Raw genomic sequence first — 20,548 nt, forward strand, 5'->3', positions numbered from 1 at the left:
TTTCAGGTTTGGGAGAGGCATTGAACAAAATGACCCTGGATTATTTTATCATACCAGAAAACCAATTAAAAAAGATGAGAAGGGTCATGTAAAAGGGACTCAGGAGCTAGCTTAAATAGGCTCTCACTTAACAAAAGTGGGAGAGTTCTTATTAACACTTAAGCATCAGTAAGGGTTATAATTGCAAATGGTTTGAAACACACTACATAAAATCGAGTTTTAATGATACTTTAAAAATAAAATTGTGTTAGTCATAATTGAAGGAAACCAATTCATGATTTTGAAAACTAGTTTTTTTAATTGAATGTACACTATTATATAAGTTACACATAGTGATTCACAGTTTTTAAAGGTTATAGTCCATTTATAGTTAATCCAGAATTCTGGCTGTATTCCCAATTGTAGTTGTAGTTTACATCCTTATAGCTTATTTTACACCTAATAGTTTGTATCTCTTAATCCCCTACCCCTGTTTTGCCCCTCCTCCCTTCCCTCTCTCAAGTGGTAACCACTAGTTTAAAAATTAAAAAAGGGGGGAAAAAGTCAAGCATATATCCTGCCTTTCCTAAAAGAATTCTGCTTCAGGTTAAATCAAACAATTGGTGAGAGGAAGTTCTTTATAGAGGTTATTTCAGCTAGTAAACGAAGCAGTAATGTTATCACCATTTTGTAACACCTTGTAAACTAATGGATCTAGGCAATGGTCAAGTATTATGGGGATGGATATGGACCAGGTTCCATGCAGGGCTCCAGTATTTTTGTGTGTGTGTGCTTGTACTATCCTATTTGAAAGCAGGGAAACTGGAAATTAAGTGCTGTTTGGAATTCCCTGCTATTTATTAACGATTTATTGAATAGTTTTATGTCTCTGATTGCTACTGTCATGTACTAAATCTGTCAGTTTACTTTTGGAATACTCCTTCATGTTTTCCTTGTGTAGCTCTGGTCATAGAGTAAATAGATGGCAGGGGTGGTTTGCACCCAGACTTGTAGACTTCTTTCTACCACTTTCCCTTGACTCTGTCATTACAATCATTTATTACTATATATATTATTAGTGTCTCATCCTCATGTAATGATAACTTTTTAGTAACCACTTGTTTCTTTCTAAGTGTACTTTATTAATAATGCATTTTATATCTATATATCTGTTTATAATAATACATTTTGTTCTCTGTGCCAGTTAATACTTACATATAAGTAACAAATGTTGAACTAGTTAAGCAGTTCTTCTTACCCCAGATAGGTATATGATCTTTTATTTTCATATATTAGTGGGTATTCTCATAAATGGAGAAATTACTTATTAACTTCTTGGTTAGTTTTGTCTAGCTAACAAAGGAAGATTGGCAAAAGAATGGCTTTTTTTAAAGAGCAATTTACAGGCATTTCCATTAGATAGTAATAGAGTTGTTGGTATCTCTTAAAATATTTTTTTTCTTTAGGCTAGGTTGACTTCTCTTGAATGTGACTGCTATATTATCAGCATTATTATATGGTTTGCTTTCATGTAACTGACATCTTTCCTATTCTCCTTGAACAGGAAAGAAGCTCAGAAATGTTTCTGTGGGTCGGCTAATTGCCGGGGTTACCTGGGAGGAGAGAACAGAGTCAGCATCAGAGCAGCAGGGGGAAAAATGAAGAAAGAACGATCTCGTAAGAAGGATTCAGTAAGTGTTCCATTCTTCTTTCAGTTTTCACTATGTACATTTTAAGAAGGGAGATAGCTTTCCTGATTGAAGTTTGAAAAGTGAAAACTACAGCCAGAGAAATTCAGGATCAAATGAGATAATCATGGTAAAGAAATACGTGTTCGCTATTTTCATTTCCGTTTCATAGAGATTAGAACTGGATACTGAGAACTATTGAAATCATTTTGAAAACACATGGGCTGATAGTTTTTGTGAGCCTGTAAAACTCTAATCTTAAGTATAAGTAAAATGTTTGTCTGTTGGCTCACATAAGTCTGATCTACATTCCTAATATTTTAATACTGGTTTGTCTTTTGTTTACGACTGTTCTTAAAATCTCTGCAATTCCTCCTTGAAGTGTAAGGTGAGTTTTGAGAGATAACAGGCCACCCAAGAGTGCGAAAGGGGTAGTTTCAAATGGTCTTTTCATTTAATACATTGGAGCAGTGGTTGATAGCCTTTTTTCTACCCTAGTTCACCTGAGTCACTACTGGAAGTGAGTGGTATCTTGCTACTAAAGAGACTCTGAACTGGGACAAGAATTTTATTATTTTATTTTTTTTAAATTCCCCCTTCCTTTTTCTGAGGATCCCTTCACCAGAGCAGTGTTTCTTAGCCTCAGAACCACCTGGCAGGATCCATAGTAAAAATGCACATTTCTGAGCTCATCCCCAGACCTACAAATTTAGTGGAAGGCTAGGAGGCTTGAGGTATTAGCAGATACCCCTGTGATTCTTTCACAATTAGCTCATTCTTGGGCTTTTGAGGAACCAGTACTATTAAGAATTATAAATGGCAATAGTCTTACTATTTAGATGAGAAACTAGAAGACTCAAGGCAGGAATGGGGATAAAAGTATAGTAGTTAAAAGGTGATGTCAGTAAACCCAGATTAATTGGAGAGAACTAATTATGGAGAATCTGGATTCTATAAGAAGACAGATAGCAGGAAGCATTGGAAAGGGCCATTAAAAAGTCAAAAAAAAGGATCATTTGAAAAAATGCAAGGAGTAGGGGAGGGTATAACTCAGTGGTAGAGTACATGCTTAGTGTGCACCAGGTCCTGGATTCAATCCCATTTACCTCCATTACAAAAAAAAAAAAGGAAGAATGAAATGAAAAAATGCCACAGAGAAAATTTTGTAAGAAACACCCATGTTTTTACCACCCAAGATGAACAAATGCTGTTTAGACTATTGTTTGCCTCAGCTGTCTTTTTTAGAGAACATATATATTGTAGCTGTGTGCCAAGCACTCTTCAAAGCACTTGACACATTAACTCACTTAATGTCACACTAAGCCCTTAAATTAGGTACAAGGATTTCCCCTTTTACAGATGAGAACGCTAAGGCACGAAGAGGTTACAGGATCAATTAATAGGCTATGGGAATGAGCTAGTCTAGCTCTTGTCTTTGCTCTTAACCATATTGAGTTCTTTTGTGTAAAGTTCTAGAAATATTATAATAAGTGTGTATATTTCTACAATTTGTTTTTACTCTTATTTTAAAACTTGACCCATGTGGATATATGTAAGCATATTTTTAACTGCTATAAAATTATTCATCATATAACTATTTATTTACATATATTCCTACTAATGAACACTTATGTTTCTAATTTTTTGCTCTTAATGTCACAGTTGGTAACTTTACACATGTCTCTTCTGTAGTGTTTCTTTAAGATACATCCATGTAAGTGGGGTCACTGGATCATAGTCTATTAGCGTCTTAACTATTACAGGAAATTTTTCTTTAAACTCCATGAAGATTTCTTTTATTTTTAACTCTTATTTCATATAATTGATAGTTTCCAGAGCAACCACAAAATAGTTGTTAAATGTGTTGATCTAAGCTAAAATTGCCATAAAAGCTTCCCTTTATTTTGTTTTCAAAACTTAAGCATTAAAAACTGCATTCCTGGTTTTTGCTTGCTTGATTTTATTCTGTTGATAGTGTGTCTGTCTAAGTTTAGGCCTTGGCATTATAGACTAAACTAGGTGTAACATCCAGTCATTTGGTAGACTGAGTTCCCAGATTGCTCCAGATGTGAATTTGAAGGTTTTTTTGGAACAGCAATATTTTCGATGAAGCTTTGCCCAGGTAGAGGAATGACCTGGGAATGAATCTAGGTTCCTAGAAGGGTCATTTGTCCTTGACTGTAATGAAGAGTTTAACTCTAGTTTAGTTTTACTTGGACTACCTCCTACTGACATTCCCTCTGTATGTCTAGATTCTGAATTCTGGTCAGGTGCAATTAAATTGAATCACAAAAGTAGCACCTCTTGAAATTCCCAAGTGTGTCTTCGGAATTCTTTTGGGTAGGAAATGCCACGGAGAGGACAAGATAGCAGCAGTTTAAAGCATAGTTGTGTGTATTGTCAGTATTAACAAGAATATGTTAATGGCTTTGTAATCTGTACACCCCCATATTAGCCCTTGATTGGTAAACATTTTTGATTTTTTGCTCTTGTGATTGCATCTATGTACATACAGCTTATCCACTTAACAAAATTGTAAGTTCTTCCAGGACTGGTGATTGTCTTCTTTGGGTATGTCACAAACTAAGTACTTAATTAAATATTTAATTGATGGAGGTATAGATCCCTACTATTATCTGATGTTACTTGTAATTTATAGTTTATAAAGTGCAGACAGGAAATAGTCTGAAACTTTATCTCAATCTCTTTTGTTTGAGTTTGTGGAAAAAAAATTAACAGTAACTAATTTACACAATAAAGAGGGTGAAAAGCCATGTAAGACAGGAACTATTTGCTTTTAACACATAACAAACAAGTACTAGTATCCAAAATATATAGACAGCTATTTCTAATCAATAAGAAAAAAAAATGCCAGAACAAAGGAAAAATAAACAACTTCCACAGACACATTACTAATTCAAATAGCCAGTAAGCATATGGAAAGGTGTTCTACCTCATTAGTTATCAGGGAAGTACAAATTAAAACTACTATCAGATGTCATTTGCATACTCACCAGATTGATAAAAATTAAGTTTGATGATACATAGGAACAACAGATAACAGATCTCATACATTGATGGTTGGGGTGTAAATGGATACAGTTGCTTTTGAAAACACTTTGGTGTTATTTTCTAAAGTTGCATGTACGAGTATTATATGAGCTAGCAGATACACTCCTGGGTGTATAACCAGAGAGAGACTTGTTTAAAATGTACATCAGGAGTCACAGCAGCATTGCTTACATTAGAAAAAGTAGAAACAACTCAAATGTCCGTTAACATTAATATAAGTAAATTATAATGTAATCATATGTGAAAAAAACTAGTCATGAAAACGAAGGCGCTATGGCTGCATGCATCAACACTGGTGACTCTTAAAATGAAATATTGAATGAAAAAGAAACATGATGCAACATTTTGTCCAGTGTGATTTTATTTCTATGAAGATTAAAAATAGACAAAATTAAATTATAATATTTATGGATTTGTATATATGTAGTAAACCTATTTAAAAAATCAGAACTATTTCCTAAAAAGTTAGGAGACATTATCTCTAGAGTGGAGAAGAGAAGGTGTTATAATAAGGAAGGGGCATGTGGAGCACTTCAGGAACGCTGGCTGTGTCCTCCCCACCCCCTCTGTTTTTGCCTGAGTGTTGATTGCCATGGGTATTGCTCACCTGTTTATAAAACCTATATATTTGTTAATTGTTTATATACTTTTTCTGCATGTATATTATATTTTATCAGAAAGTATTAAAAATGGTAGTTTAGACCCATTAAAGACAGTTCATAGCCAAAAATACTGAAGTATAAAGAATAAACATTTTTCTTGGACTGATTATATACTTAACAGAATAAATCTTTGAATTTATAGAATTGTGCATATACATATAAATTTTCAATTACCAATAATTTATTAAAATACATCCTAATGTTCCTTATACTTTTGTTAACTTTTAGTTACCACAACTCCTTTTGGAAGGTGGTGACCCATAAATGAAAAATAAATACTTTTAGTAAATTTAATGAAAGCTGTCAGACTCAGTCATCTCCCAACTTCCTCCCTCTCATGTATCCTAAAAGTTATAAATTCTACAATCGATTGTCCACTTGAGTACTCAAAATTATGGAAGTTGTATCATACCACCACTAGAATTGGCAGGCTTACTTTTGTGTATATATCAATACAACCATTAAGCTTATCATCATAATAAGAATGTTCAAAAGTTGTTCACCTGTATTTTCTTTGCAAAATTTTGTTATTTATACTTTAGTTTCTTCAGTTTTACTTCATATTTACTGTTTCCTTAAGAACTCTACCTTTTTATATTCTAGTAGTGCCTATATACAGTGATGTCTGTTCAATAAATGTTTATTGAATGAATGAAAATAACTCAGTTTTGTCTCTTAAGTTTTCAGTGTTATAGAATCATTACATGCCTAATTATGAAAAGAAAATAATCCCATCTCTTAGCTCGGTGAATATTTGCATCTCAGAATTGTCAAAAGCAAGATTCCTGCATTTGAGGGGGAACGTGGAATTTTAAACCCTTGGTCTTTCTCAGTCTAATCCTCTGGAATTTGGGACACAGAAAGCTTTTACATTTAGGATATGTAAGGAAAAATATCTTAAAGGAAATTGTCTTAGATTAAGATTTAACTGTAAATTGACTTTTCTGTTCACATATTTAATCTATTGAAAACTCAAGAAATGATACTGAAAATGAAAAAGAATGGACCTCAAATATACACTATAGAAGGAAAAAAATAAGTTTATGTATCTTCAACTTCTTGCAGGCAGCATTTTACATTTTCTCATTTATTTTTGTTCTTTACCATAACAAGAGTTTCATTTTGTGCCAAGTTGATTTAATGCTGTTGTTATGTCTCTTCTTCATTCTCTATCTTTTCTAGATTTCATGTTATTGTCACACTAGTTATTCTCAAATTCCATTTTGATCATTTATTTTGAGGGGGTGATTCAGTAATAGAACTCTCTCTTACTCACATCAAATCCAAATTCTTTTGTGTTACATCTGAGATCTTCTAATCTAACACCAGCCTCACTTTTGATAAGATTTTTCTCAGTTCCTAACCATACCGTATCCCCTCCAGCCAAGCTGAGCTATACACTATCATAATTTTCCATTTCCTGTTGTTCAGACTTTTCCCTCCTTCCTGAACTGCTTCCCTCCTCTTGTTTTTACCTTACCTGTTTTTAACCCCACTTCAGTGAATTCACTTCTGGTGACTCTCATTCTAAGTGCGCCTTTCCTTCTTAGGCCTCTGAGGTTTCTTAACATTAACATTTACAATTAATGCTTCATTGTTCGTTTTCTGTGGATTAATTTTATCTCCCCAGTAGTACGTTCTGTGAGGGCTTCTTTATATCATTTATAATAGCTACAACACAGCTGGAAAACAGTCTTTGGTACATTGATTTTTGTTGTTGCTCTGTATTATTTAAATATTTTTAGAACAATTGAAGAACGTATTTAAGTTATAAAGCATAATTGTATGCTTTATATATGCTGTGAGCACTTCTCTGCTTTCTTCTCCTTGCTTAGCCCCTGTAGGATACTACTATTTTAGATTTTGTCTTACCTCCTTTGCCTTTTTAAAATAGACTTTTCAGACATGCAGCTCGAAATTTGTTATTGAGTTTCATAAAAACAGATTAATACAGCATGCAATTTTCTGGAACTTTTTTTCACATAACATTATGTTTGTAAGATAGTTAAATGTTGCATTTGGCTGCATTTGATTCCTTTCACTGTGGTATAATATTCCATTATGTGAACATGCCAATTTATCCAACCTGGCCACAGGCATTTGGGTTGTTGGCAGTTTTTTTCTATTATGGATGGCTGTTCAGTGAGTGAGCTTCTGATTCTCTGAGTACACAGGTGCAGAAGTTTCTCTAGGGTTTAGTTTTAGATGTGCAATGGCTAGACATAGGGGATACAAATATTTAATTTTTTAAGCTAATGCTTTATTTTTTCCTGACATACTTTTCACCTAATATAATTTGTTCTTTTTTCTCCCATAAAGGCAGATTTTTTTTTTGTTTTGCTTCATTGTAATGTCTTTAGCACCTCAAATTACACTTGACATATAAATGCTTAGTAAATATTTGATGAATAAGTGAAATGCTTTTCAAATTGATCATACCAGTTTGTATTTTCATTTTCATTAGTGTGTTAAAGTTCCTTTTGATCCGCATCTTTGTTTAGACTTGATATTATCAGACTTACTAATTTTTTCCCCAATCTAATGAATGTAACATGTTTTCTCACTGTTGTCTTTAAGGAAAACACTTTTTTCCTGGTGAGGTTAAACATCTTTTTAGGCTGTTTGATTCTTAGATTAATGAGGATTTTTTGTGGTTGCTGTTATCTTATAACCATGTTTTTCTTTGCTGTTGCAGGTGGATGGAGAGCTAGAAGCTCTGACGGAGAACGGTGAGGGTCTGTCTGATAAAAACCAGGTGCTCAGCTTATCCCGGCTAATGGTTAGAATTGAAACTTTGGAGCAGAAACTTACCTGTCTTAAACTCATACAGGTGAACACTTTGATATTAATTTATTTTTTATTTCTGAATTTAAGGTGGGACATTTAAACTACAGTCCAGAATAATGAATGGAAAAGGAATAAATTTGTTGAGAAGAGTTACTATTATTTTTAAAATGAGTATATGAGTTCTATATGACTTTGAAAACTTGTATTCTTAAAACTGTCTTGAGGGTTTAGCATCATTTAATCTATTAACAGATCTTGTTTGCTTTTTCTACGCAAAGAACATGGTGGGATCTTTGTGTGTGTAACAGTTCCTGACACTTGTTACAGGTTTTTTTTACCCACCTTGATTAGTAGCATGCCAAGGCCATTTTTACCACAGGATCTCAAAGCAAGGAATTTTAACAGTAATCTTCTTTTTACTCTAGTTTAAGTATACCACAAGAAGTTGGATAAAAAAAAATGATTAAAAAAATTTTTTTATAAGTTTTAGCTTCAGTAAAAATGGTGAATGTAATTTGTTTATTAGTCCTTCAGAATTGAATTTCATTGTAAATTACATTAATAATTATATAGTTCTCTACTAGAGTAAAGTCCAGGTTGACTGGATACATTTTAGGTATCAAAAAAGATTATAACCTCTTACTTTAAAGCATTTATTAATTGCACACTTTTAGTTGAGTTAATCAAAATAGATTTTCTAGGGGTTTTTTGTTAATATAAACAAACTCTTTAGTCCCTCTATGGGCCCTCTTTAACTCTGTGTCTGGTATTGTTTGTCTCCCTCCTCCAACCCCCAATAACCTGCATCCTGTTTCTTTTCCCCTATGTAAGAACACACACTCACAATCTTGCCTGAAGTCCTTTCTGGAACGTCACGGACTGTCTTTGTTGTGGATCTGGATGGCAGAGCTAGGTGATGGCCGGGAAAGTAACCAGAAGCTTCAGGAAGAGGTCAGTTGACATTCAACTTGCTTGTTTCTTAATATACTTTTTTTTTAGGTTGAGAGTATGTGATAATATCAGTGATAATAAATTTAGTGCTGTATTTAGCACTGATATTAAGTAACTATATAATTTCATCATCCCAATATCATTTCTGTAACTATAGCTTTATAAACAACTTGGTAGAAGTGAGTTTGCCCTCTGGTTTTTTCTCCTGTGGTATCTTTTTAAGGTTAGTACTATATAGTTGAGAACTGCCAAGAACAAGATAGAATAATACCATAGTTAAGTGAAAGATCCAGTTTGTTGCTAAAGCCATGGTTTCAAAAAGATGGGAAACCATCTAAAAAATTAGTGAAGAGCTGAATTTTGCATGACAAGAGTAAGAACATTTTGAGGAGTAAGTAACTATTTTAAAAGATCTAAGTAAGTTTATACTGATAGCATTGTTAGTGGCGTTGTTATATTTTATACTGTCCCATGAAATGCACAGTATTTTCTAACTTGATTTAAATGTAGTTCTTTTTAATCGTAATTTCCAAAATAATTCCAAAGTCACTTAACAATATACTTTTAAAAACAAAAGCATGAGAGTGAGCAGATGAGTGATTGTCTTGTCTCTATCCTTCTAGGAGATTTAACAATAAGTAGAAGTTGGGGAAGCCTTGGGGTTCTTGAAGAACTACATTGGGGAGCACTATCTGCATTTTTTTGTGTGTATACAAGGCATTTAAATATATATTCATGCATAGTTCCAAAGCTTGTATTGCAGTCACTTGGGAAGCTTTTTCGAAAAAGATATCTAGGATGAGTTCCAGTAGTGTATCTGTTTTAAAAAAAAATACCTACCTGGGTTTGAGAACTATTGATGGGGAATATTAATCAAATTAGTCCTGTTTGATACTGTGAGCAGTCACCTGCTCCACAAAATGACCACATTTTGCTGGTCAGTCTTATTAAAACAGTTTTACTTCCCTTCTAGAGGGAAATAATATTGTGACACTTAAATTCTTCTGTGGTTACAAGACTTAAGTCTTAATAAAAGAGTGAAAAAAATTACTACTTCTGCAGAAATGATCTAAGTCCCATCCAGAGGTTTGAAAAGTTAACTATACAAAGTGATGTGATTTTTTTCTTTAATTGTGTTTAATCAGATTATAAAGACTTTGGAACATTTACCCATTCCTACTAAAAATATGTTGGAGGAAAGCAAAGTACTTCCTATTATTCAACGTTGGTCTCAGACCAAGACTGCTGTCCCTCAGCTGAGTGAGGGAGATGGGTATTCTAGTGAGAATACGTCACGTGCTCACACACCACTCAACACACCTGATCCTTCCACCAAACTGAGCACGGAAGCTGACACAGACACCCCCAAGAAGCTAATGTTTCGCAGACTTAAAATTATAAGTGAAAATAGCATGGACAGTGCGATCTCTGATGCTACCAGTGAGCCAGAAGGCAAAGATGGCAAGGAGGACCTTGACCAGTTAGAAAACATCCCTGTAGAAGATGAGGAAGAGTTACAGTCACAGCAGCTACTCACACAACAACTACCTGAATCTAAAGTTGATAGTGAAATTGCTATGGAGGCCAGTAAGCTAGCTTCATCTGAACCAGAGGCTGACACTGAAATAGAGCCTAAAGAAAGCAATGGCACGAAACTAGACGAACCTATTGCTGAGGAAACACCATCCCAAGATGAAGAGGAGGGTATATCTGATGTGGAGAGTGAGAGGAGCCAGGAACAGCCAGATAAAACAGTAGATATAAGTGATTTGGCCACCAAGCTCCTGGACAGTTGGAAAGACCTAAAGGTAAGAAAACATTTTTCTTTATTTTAACCTGAATTAGTCAGGTTTTGAGTTCCATAAAACTTAAGTTGAATTACCTACTTTTCTACCTATGTGTATTTTTGAAAAATGAGATACTGTCTCTCTGTCAGCTGATTATAAATGTTTCAAACATCTTTTAAACCTTGGCAAGAGATATACTAGCCAAACTGATACACAAATGTCCCCCTTTTCCTCATTTACAGGAGCATATCACAACAGTGAGTTCAGTCATTCAAGTGCTCTTTACCTTAAAAAACAAAACCAGAAATCCTTTGCATATGAAATGGGATTCTACATTGAAAGAGTCTATGTAAGAAAAAAGAATGCTTAAAATAATTGGAAATTAGTATTGGATTAACGAGAAATTAATTTAAAATTAAGTGGAAAGCCAAGGTGATTTAGCAGCTTCTCATCAAAAATGATTGAACATAAATTAGTAAAACAACCTTATATGGAACTAGTTCATATTCAGTATCGTTGTTTCTGAAATAGGCCTGCTCTTAAATGCCTGTTTGGTCAAAAGGTGTTACCTGAAAGAAAAATAAAGAGAGTTCTGGAACCCTCACACCTAATACTTATATAATCACTTATTAAAGTATGTAGCACGATGTTCAGGGTTTGCTTTGCAGAGAGCCCAGTCTGGGTCTTGGATAGACACAGGAGTTAATAACAGGGTGAGCCTAGGAGACATGTGATAAATTTTGATTATAAGTGATCTGGATCTGAGATCCCGGTCTTGAGGACCCTGTGGGAACAGGTTACTTCCTAGCTTCTATTTTTCTGTTCTTCCTCTCTTCTGCCAGAGGTGAAGCAACCAAATAAACCACCAATACAGATTTGCAGCAAGATGAACACCTGAATCCTCTCCGTTCCCAGTTATGACTACAAAACTTGCCCATTAGATACTACCATTTGACCCATAAGGAACTGTCCTTAAACTGAGCAAAATGAGTAGATGGTTGTTTGTGCACTGTTCTTATTTTTGGCATTCATAATTTGCTGTTTTGAGACCCTTCTTTAAGTATGGTGTGGTTTCAGCTCTCGTTTACCCATTTGAGCTCTTACTCAAGCTACTCTTTGATTGCTCACAGTTCAGCGTAAACTCAGCCTTATTAAGCCTTATGATATCTGACCTTTTTATAAATATAAAAGGAAGGATTCATAGTTAATCTGTTTATGACATAACATGTGAACGCAGGAACTGGAGTTTGAATTAATTGAAAGAGCTGCTGGGACAGTTACTTGTGTGAACCTTTATTTAAAGCCTGCTTTGTGAAGGCACAGGAGTCCCTGGAAGAAGTCCTTGTGTTTGGAGACTGCTAGTAGGGCCTGTACTATGACTGGCTCAGTAAGGAATGTGGAAATGGAGACAAGCATACAGGTGAACATAGAAAAGGCCTTATAGACATAGTTTTAGAGAGAGAGTGGGGTTGTAGACCTAGTAGTTCACTTTTGCCTGAGAAGGCTCTGGTTGACATAATTAAAAAAAAAAATAGTCATCTTAATTTCTCAAAAACCTGTCTCTTCTTAAAATCTGGGGAAAGTAAGATTTTTATTTCTCTATATGGTAGGTTTTTTAAAATTATAATGATATATCTGGAATATCCTTAACTCAATTAAGTATAACTGGTAATTTAAACTCACACTCCAGACATAAATTTTTTTGAGTCCTACAAAATTATTTCTCCCCCTCTCTGTTATCCTTTTCATTCCTACCTGAAAGATCAAAGTGGTTGTATAGCACTATGTAGCTTGGTGATCCTCTTGACTTGAGGTTTAACACTTTATTTGTACTTAAAATATATCCATCCTTCTTAACTTTCATACTTTGGATTTATCCTAATTCTAAGCATCAAGGAAGTCATTAAATAAAATTCTCCTTTAGATTTTACAATTTGCTCTGGAATCATTACCCATCTAGAACTGCATTACTGAGAAATGTTTTTACTTGATTGAACTGTGATGTTTTATTATGCATTTGTGCTAGGGTTCTTAATTCATCTGTCATTCTAATTAACATTTACCATGGTTCTAATTTCAAGACTGATTATGTTTGTCCTTTTTAAAAAGTGCTTTAGCTAGGGAACCCATAATTTGAACATGTCTTAGAGAAACACCTTGACTTGATGTGATTACTATATATCCATACTATCCCGGCATTGAAAGAGTTAACTACTTCTGTCTGACTTCCACCTGTGTGTTCAAGTAGATATTGGTAGAAATGGATATGTGTTATTCAGCCAACCTTTATTAAGCACCTGTTCCCAAGCACTGTTAGTTTCTGATGTTAATTCCAAGATTATATAAAAAAGCACTGAACTAAGATTGCAGTACTTTAGCCACTCCAAGCTTCCCTGTCCTTCGTGGGCCACTGTAACATTGCTGGACACATGTTCCACTTGGCCTTTCTACACACTGGATGGAATGAAGAACTGAAAGAGGTTGCTTCAGATTTCTTAATCTTAATTTTGCTGTAAAGGCAGACTATAGGGATCATCAGTAAATGAAAGAGGGTGGGAGGGAAGGGAATGAAGCTTCATGAATTACTCTTTGTCCTCCCAGATCTGATGATGATCCCCCTTGTAACTTGAACCATTTCCATCTAGCTTCTCAGGGCAGCAAGGAGCTTGTTAACATCACCAGCTGACCATGTGTCTCCTTTTCTCAACTCCATTTTCAACTCCGTGCTGAAGAAAAACAAGAACCTAGCGTGCATTCTGTGAAGAAACAGGAAGATGGTTGGGAAGTTGGATGATGCATGAAAAATATAATAGGTGAAAAGAGGACAGAGGTGGTTAACTCTGGCGCCGGCGTTATTTTGGTGCGTCCATTGCCGACAATGGATGTCGTTCTGGGAAAATCCCGACTCCTGGCGAGAAAGGATTAAGTGAGCTACTTTTTCTATACCTCTATACACAGGACCACTGCCTTGGCTCTACAAGGCTTACACATTTTTGACACCTAAGTAGACCTCAACAAGAAGCATCACTTAGCACATTGTTGCATGTGAGCATATGTTCATTTTCATATGGAAATTACCTGGGCTACATTTTCAGCAGGGACGTGTGCATTTATTCCTGTTTGCAAAAGGAATTGTTGTACATCATCCCTCATGCTGAAAATATACCCTAAACTTCAGAGCAAAACAGCTGGTTATAAGTTGATTAATTATAACATGACTGGAAAATCTTCATTCATTTGGATCATGAGAAGAGGTAAGGTTCCTGTGAATTTGGCAGTTTCATTTGCAGTTAGACAGCTGATAGACTGTGATGGCTAGTGATTCCAGAGCCTCTCTTGTAAACACTTAGGTTACAGGATGTGTCTCTCTCCTGATGATGAAGTCTGAGTAGTTACAGTTTCACCTGGATTAGATCATTTAGGGACATTTTGTATGTGTGATAAATTGGTCTTTTCTTAAGGACAATTCTTACTGTCTTTTTCGTCTTTATCTGAAGACGTTACCTTTAATTAAACATTATTTTCCTAGAAAGTTAAGCATTAAGCTCTACAGGAGGTCTAAATAAAACAGAGAGTTACCCAACTGAAAAGTTTTGAGTCACTGCTTAGAATTTTGGCTCATAACTAATATTGTATGTGAAATCTACTGTGTAACATTTTAAAATGAAATGATGTCCCCTGGATTTCTGTAATAAATTTCAGAATCCTTAATAGAGATTATTCTGTATCTGTAAGGATCACTATTACTTATCCTTTTCTTTAAAATTCAAGATTGCCTTTGTGGAGCACTATTTTAGGTACTACTACATTGAATTTTTTTTAATTAAATATCTCACTTGATAAAAAGCAAATATGGTCTAAAACTCGTTAGTAGTCCATTTTTTTAATTTAATTTTTTTTATTGAAGTATAGTTGATTTACAATGTTAGTTTCAGGTGTACAGCAAAGTGATTCCATTATACATAGATACATATATGTATTTTTCAGATTCTTTTTCATTATATGTTATTGTGAGAAATGGAATATAGTTCCCTGTGCTATACAGTAAGTTCTTATTTTTTTGTTGTTTTTATTTTTTAATTATCAGATATTTTCATCTAAATTATGGCTGGCCCAATCTGCCCTGCTGCCTGTTTCTATAAAGGAAATTTTTTAGGAAACACAGCCAAGCTTGTTCATTTACATAGTCTGTGGCTGCTTTTGCACTGCACTGGTAGAGTTGAGTAGTTGCTTCAGAGACTGGATGGCCAACAGAACCTAAAATATCTACTGTCTTGTCCTTTACAGAAAAAGTTTGCCAATATGTAATTAAACAATAAGCTACAGAATCTGGCAGCTCTGAACATTCTGATTTTGAATGATGTCATTTTGACACTTTATTCTTTTGGATGAACTCTTAATTGTTTCCCTAAAGGTATAATGATCATGTTTCCATAGTTCATGAAGTTACTTTCTTTTTTTTTTAAGTCTTGACTCTGTTTAGGGAAAGTTAATTTAAGTGATTTGGATGTAGGGCTGTCTGAGAAGTGGAGGAATATATATGTTATAGAATTACTGACTAGAAGACAGCTTTAAGGAATATTGTTCTTCCCTCAGGACCATGAGCAAGTTAGTTGGAAACTTAAGAAGAGACTTTTCAAGTACAGATAAATTGGTATGTTCTAGTTTTATATATAACCATAATGAAAATATATAAATTGTCCTTCTTAATGTTCTTAACTTTTGATTCTGATAGAATTTCAGACTTACAGGAAACCTGCAAGAATACTATTCTTTATGTACTCTTTATGTAATACACATTCTAGTGACAAATCAGCTCAAAGTTTCTCTAAACCCTTCATCCAGTTTCCCAGTATTAACACGTTACCAAATTTATCATTTACTATCATTTTCTCTTAATTTTTTTTATTTTTAAAGGTTAAGTTACAGATATGATGCCCACTGCCCTTAGATATTTAGTGTATATTTCATAAAAACAAGGACATTATTCTATATGACTTGAGTATACTTACCAAAATCAGCAAATGACAGTGACACAATACTATTGTTTCACAGACCTCATTCAAATTTTGCCAGTTGTGCACATAATGTCCTCTATAGAGAAAAAAAAAATTCTGATCCAGAATCTAATCAGAGATCAAGTATTACATTGACTTGTATCTCTTTAGTATCCTTTAATGTGGAATAGTTTCTCAGTCTTTGTCTTTTTTAGACTTCACATTTTTGAAAATTTTTTAATTTTTTAGGCTATTTCTTAATTTCGGTTTGTCTGAAGTTTTGTTTGGATTCAGATTATACATTTTTGTCAGAAATATTGTGGTAGTGTTCTTCACATGATGTTGATTTATCCCATTTACTGGCATTGTCAACTTTGATCACTTAGTTAAAGTTGTGTCTGCCAGGTTTCCGCAATGTAAAGTTAGTAGTTTTCCCTACACATAGGAACACCTTTGGAAATAATTTTCTGTTTTTTGTGAAATTTATCCATCCAGTGAATTGGTCTGAGTCATTAACAACTATGATTGTTACCAAATGGTAATTTTCTAATCCATTATTCTTTTTACTTTTTGATTGGCATTCTTTTGTAAGCAAGAGCTTCCCATTCTCTCCCATTTAGTTATTCATTGATTTATATCAGTTTAGACTCGTGGATTCTTATTTTATTCAGTGAATTATGATCCATTCTATTTTTTTATTTGGTGCTTAAATTATACATTATTTGTCCAGTGGGAGACACTTTATGTTTGTATCTGTGTGATTTTGACATGTTTTCATTATTTTTTTTAGCCTGGTACAACATACTGTTCCAGGCTTATCTTGTACTTTTCCCTTACCCAGCACTGAAATCAGCCATTTCTTCCTGAAGCTCTGGTTCCTTATGGTGGGAAATTATATTTAGAAACCAAGATCTGGGCTCTAGATGAAGTCTTTCCTACTGGGGCATTGCTTGTAGGAGCTGTCAACAGACTGTAAAGTATGTATATTTCTGTATACAGGTGAATGAATGTGTGTATACATGTTGTACTTGACTTCTCTATCATTTCTCTTGGTTTTCGTTGTTACTCTGAGACTACACCCTCTTCTGAATCATTTGAGTTTCCTTCTGTGACTCTCACCTATATGTTAAATAGTTCACATCATCTCCTCTTTGCCATTTTACATTCAGGCTCCTGTCATTTCTTTCTTACACTATTGCAGCAGCCTCCTCTATTTGTCCTTCTTGTCCTATTCTTTTCCCCCTTCATATTGTCCTGTATTATGCTCCAGTGATATCTTTTAAAAATATAGATATCATCAATAGGAATCTCTAGTAGCATCCCCAAGATACCCATTTTTCAAAGAACAAAGCCTTTAGGGTATGGTATGGGTGGTACTTCTATGTTTATCTAATCTTTTTGCCCCCAGATTTCTCTTAAACACTCAGTGCATGAGTCACAACAGGCTGTTCATATGAATCCACCTTTCCATGTCCTTGTACTGTTCTCTTTGCTTGGAATATCTCCTCCTCTCTTCCTTTTAAAAATCCTTTATTTAGACTTAGAATTGCAGGTCATCCTTTGTGATGCTTTTTCTTTTTCTGTATTTTTAGACAGTGGTAGCAGTCTTAGCAGATTACTAAGATTACTTGCTTAGGTACTTGTTTTCCCTCACTGGGTCATGGTATCTTCTAGGGCGGAGAAGACTCCTTAATCATTGTAGTAAGAGTTACTTTTACTATGGTATCTTTATAGTAATGATTATAAAAATAAGTTGCCACTTAATAATAGCGAATGACTACTGTGTGCCCCCTGTAATCTGTGCTACATTCAGTAATCAAGTGTTCTTTTTGGAAATACACATTTGTTCGTGTCAGAGACTTATTTAAAACTTTTAAATGGTTCTTCATTACACTGTTAAAATTAAATCCACTTTTCTTGCATACCATGACATAACCTGGTCCTTATTTATTCATCCTTACCTCAAGCCTTTCTGGCTCACCAGTGGGACTATGCTACTAATGTTCATATATACACATAATACACACACACATACATACATATATACATATCTACTCATTCCTGAAGACTTTCTTTTGTTAAGATGTCTCTTCTCATTTAAGTTTCATCCTTTCCCCTGAAAGCCATTCCTCTTCGTTGAAGACAGAGTATTCTGCCCTTTCTGTGTGCTCTTATAGCATCTTTTCCATTCATAGCAGATAACATCTCATAATTGTACATTATGCAAAGGCAGAGACTGTCTTGGTCACTCACGTCTCCCCAGGGCACTGTGAGAACATAGTATGTAGTTTGGCACTTCATAAATATTTCAATGAGGAAGTAAAGAAAGTCCATCTTTTTCTGTGGTACCACACTGCTGCTTGAATCCATAGTATGTATATTTTATTTGATAGGTAGTCAGAAAATATTTGAACGACTGTCATGTAATCTTTACAACCCTGTAAAGTAAGTGGTGGTGTTTTTATCAGCTGTAAAATGGAAACAAACAGGCCATGAGGTTGTAACTTAGCTATAAATGACATAGCTGAAAATTGATTCAGGTCTTCTGATTTAAATCCTACCTTCTTTCCATTCCTTTTTCTGATCCAGCAAATAGTGTTGCTACATCTTTGCTAGATAATTCATGCAATTATGTATCTTTGGTGAATACTTTTCAGATTTCTCTCAGTCTGTTTCTGTTTTAGTAACTGTAATTCCAAATTCATTCTTAAATCATAGAAACTACCATTTTAGTGTTTTGTGCAAGTATCTTTTTTTTTCTTAATGCTGCAGAGATAAATCTGTGATCCATGATTGAACTTCAGCAGATTTTCAGAATCCTTAAAATCCTGTGCAGAACTGGGGTTTTCTGGGGCAAGGGTCCATAAATACAAGCAGCTTCTCAAACAGGAATGTGTATAAATGTGGGTTAGAAAAGGAATGAACTGTGGTCCAAAAATGTTTTGTGGATGATCTTAACTGCAGTTGACTAGTGCAACATATAACTACAGTGAAATCATTGGAGGGGCTGTGGTGATTTCTAAGTTTCAATTAGAAAAATTATAGGGAGGTAAATTTGAAAAGTGTAAGGAAAAATCTTAGATTTGGAATTAATTTGCCTAGAAAACAAATCTAAAATTTGAAAAATATTTTTCTACCTAATAAAACTGAAAAAGGAGGAAAATAAATAAATAAAATTTGAAAAACATTTAATCATCATGACCTTGATTATTCTTCAGTGATTACTTACTGGCATGAAAGCACTTTTATTTTTCTGTACACATATTTTACTGCTGGGCTTAGGGAGGCCTTGAAAGCAGGCACGTTGTCAGCTGTTCACCTTGTTTTTCAGTACTGTCATAATCCCAGCACATTATAGGTGTGTGTTGAATAAAACTGGGTGTTGCTAAGGTAGATTCTTTGAATTAAAGTCAAGGAGGGTAAGGTAAGAGAAGGAGGAGATTAGAGGGACAAGTTTAAACTGAATGGCAGTGAACTAGGAAGGCTTTTTAAGGTATAGTCCTTGATAAAGTGGAACATTTAGAAGTTGCCTTGGAAATCCCCAGGTTCCTTAGGCCTTTGCCTGAGACCTCATAGCCCCCTCATTGTTTATCCTGAATGCAGTCACAATGCACAGAAGTCTTTTGGTTCTATGTCCACAGCTGCTTCTGAGGCATCTTTTGATTTCTAAAATTCCTGCACATGACAAAATTCAAAAGGCATACTGCAGAATATTTTGCTCCTAACTCTGCCACACGTCCTGTTCCCTGGAGGCAACTAATACAACTACTTTCTTGTGTAGCCTTCCAGAGATAATTTGTGCATATTATATGTACGTATTTTGCCTTTTTTTTTTTACAAAGCTGGCACCACTGTTAAGCTCCTTTTTAATATTTTGTAAAGATTGTTTCGTACCAGATTATGAAGAATTTATTTTTCATAGCAGCATAATATTTTATTGTACAGATATACCCTAATCAGTTCTCTCTTGATCATATTAATCAGTCCCCTCTTTTGACCATTTGGTTGATTGCTTTCTTTAGCTTAGCAGCAAGTACCTTTTAGAGCACATTCACATGTGTGGTAATATACATGTTGGATAAATTACTAAAAGTAGTATATTTATGTCATAGTCTGTGTTATTTGTAATTTTGATAGATATTACCAAATTGTTCTTCATAGTTGTACCATTTTAACTCTCATCAGCAATGTATGTGCATAAGAGTGCTTATTTCACTATATCCTTGCCAGCACAAATATTGTGTAACTTTATTTTGGCCAGACTGATAGACAAAAATGGATTATTATTGTAGTTTTAATTTGCATTTCTCTTATGCATTAAACATTGAATATATTTACATTTGTATTTAAAATTTTAAGAACTGTGTCCATATCTTTTGCCCATTTTTCTGAGTGGCTGAAAACTGAAATTAGATCTTACTATCTTTTGTTTCCTGGGAGCCCAGCTGTCTAAAATTAAAAGAGTGTTTCTTGAAGAGTTTAAAAGAATAAATAAAATTTCTACCCCCTTTTCCCCTCACTCTCCCTTCTTCTGCCCATCTCATGTTATGAGAGACATGGATATTATCTTCTAAATTTTTTTTCCAGTCAAATCTCAGGACCTCTGTGACCTAATGGAGACACGC

General features: G+C 34.4%; 1 protein-coding gene across 10 annotated transcripts in view; it reads left to right on the plus strand.

Annotated features, from left to right (window-relative positions):
- SETD2 (SET domain containing 2, histone lysine methyltransferase) overlaps window positions 1–20,548 on the plus strand; it is a 114,494-nt gene that overhangs the window by 48,719 nt on the left and 45,227 nt on the right. For 3 of the 10 annotated variants that reach the window (XM_031470192.2, XM_064496605.1, XM_064496606.1), the window contains 4 exons: window positions 1,544–1,670; window positions 8,097–8,231; window positions 9,020–9,139; window positions 10,285–10,947. In XM_031470192.2, coding sequence (XP_031326052.2) covers window positions 1,544–1,670; window positions 8,097–8,231; window positions 9,020–9,139; window positions 10,285–10,947 — 1,045 coding nt within the window. Of the gene's footprint in view, window positions 1–1,543; window positions 1,671–8,096; window positions 8,232–9,019; window positions 9,140–10,284; window positions 10,948–13,571; window positions 13,853–13,893; window positions 14,181–15,522; window positions 15,581–20,548 lie in introns of those variants that run through there. The other 7 variants (XR_010384864.1, XR_004142419.2, XR_004142420.2 and 4 more) reach the window with 7 other exon arrangements.

This window comes from Camelus dromedarius, chromosome 17 (genome assembly GCF_036321535.1).
Source record: "Camelus dromedarius isolate mCamDro1 chromosome 17, mCamDro1.pat, whole genome shotgun sequence".
Lineage (NCBI taxonomy): Eukaryota > Metazoa > Chordata > Mammalia > Artiodactyla > Camelidae > Camelus > Camelus dromedarius.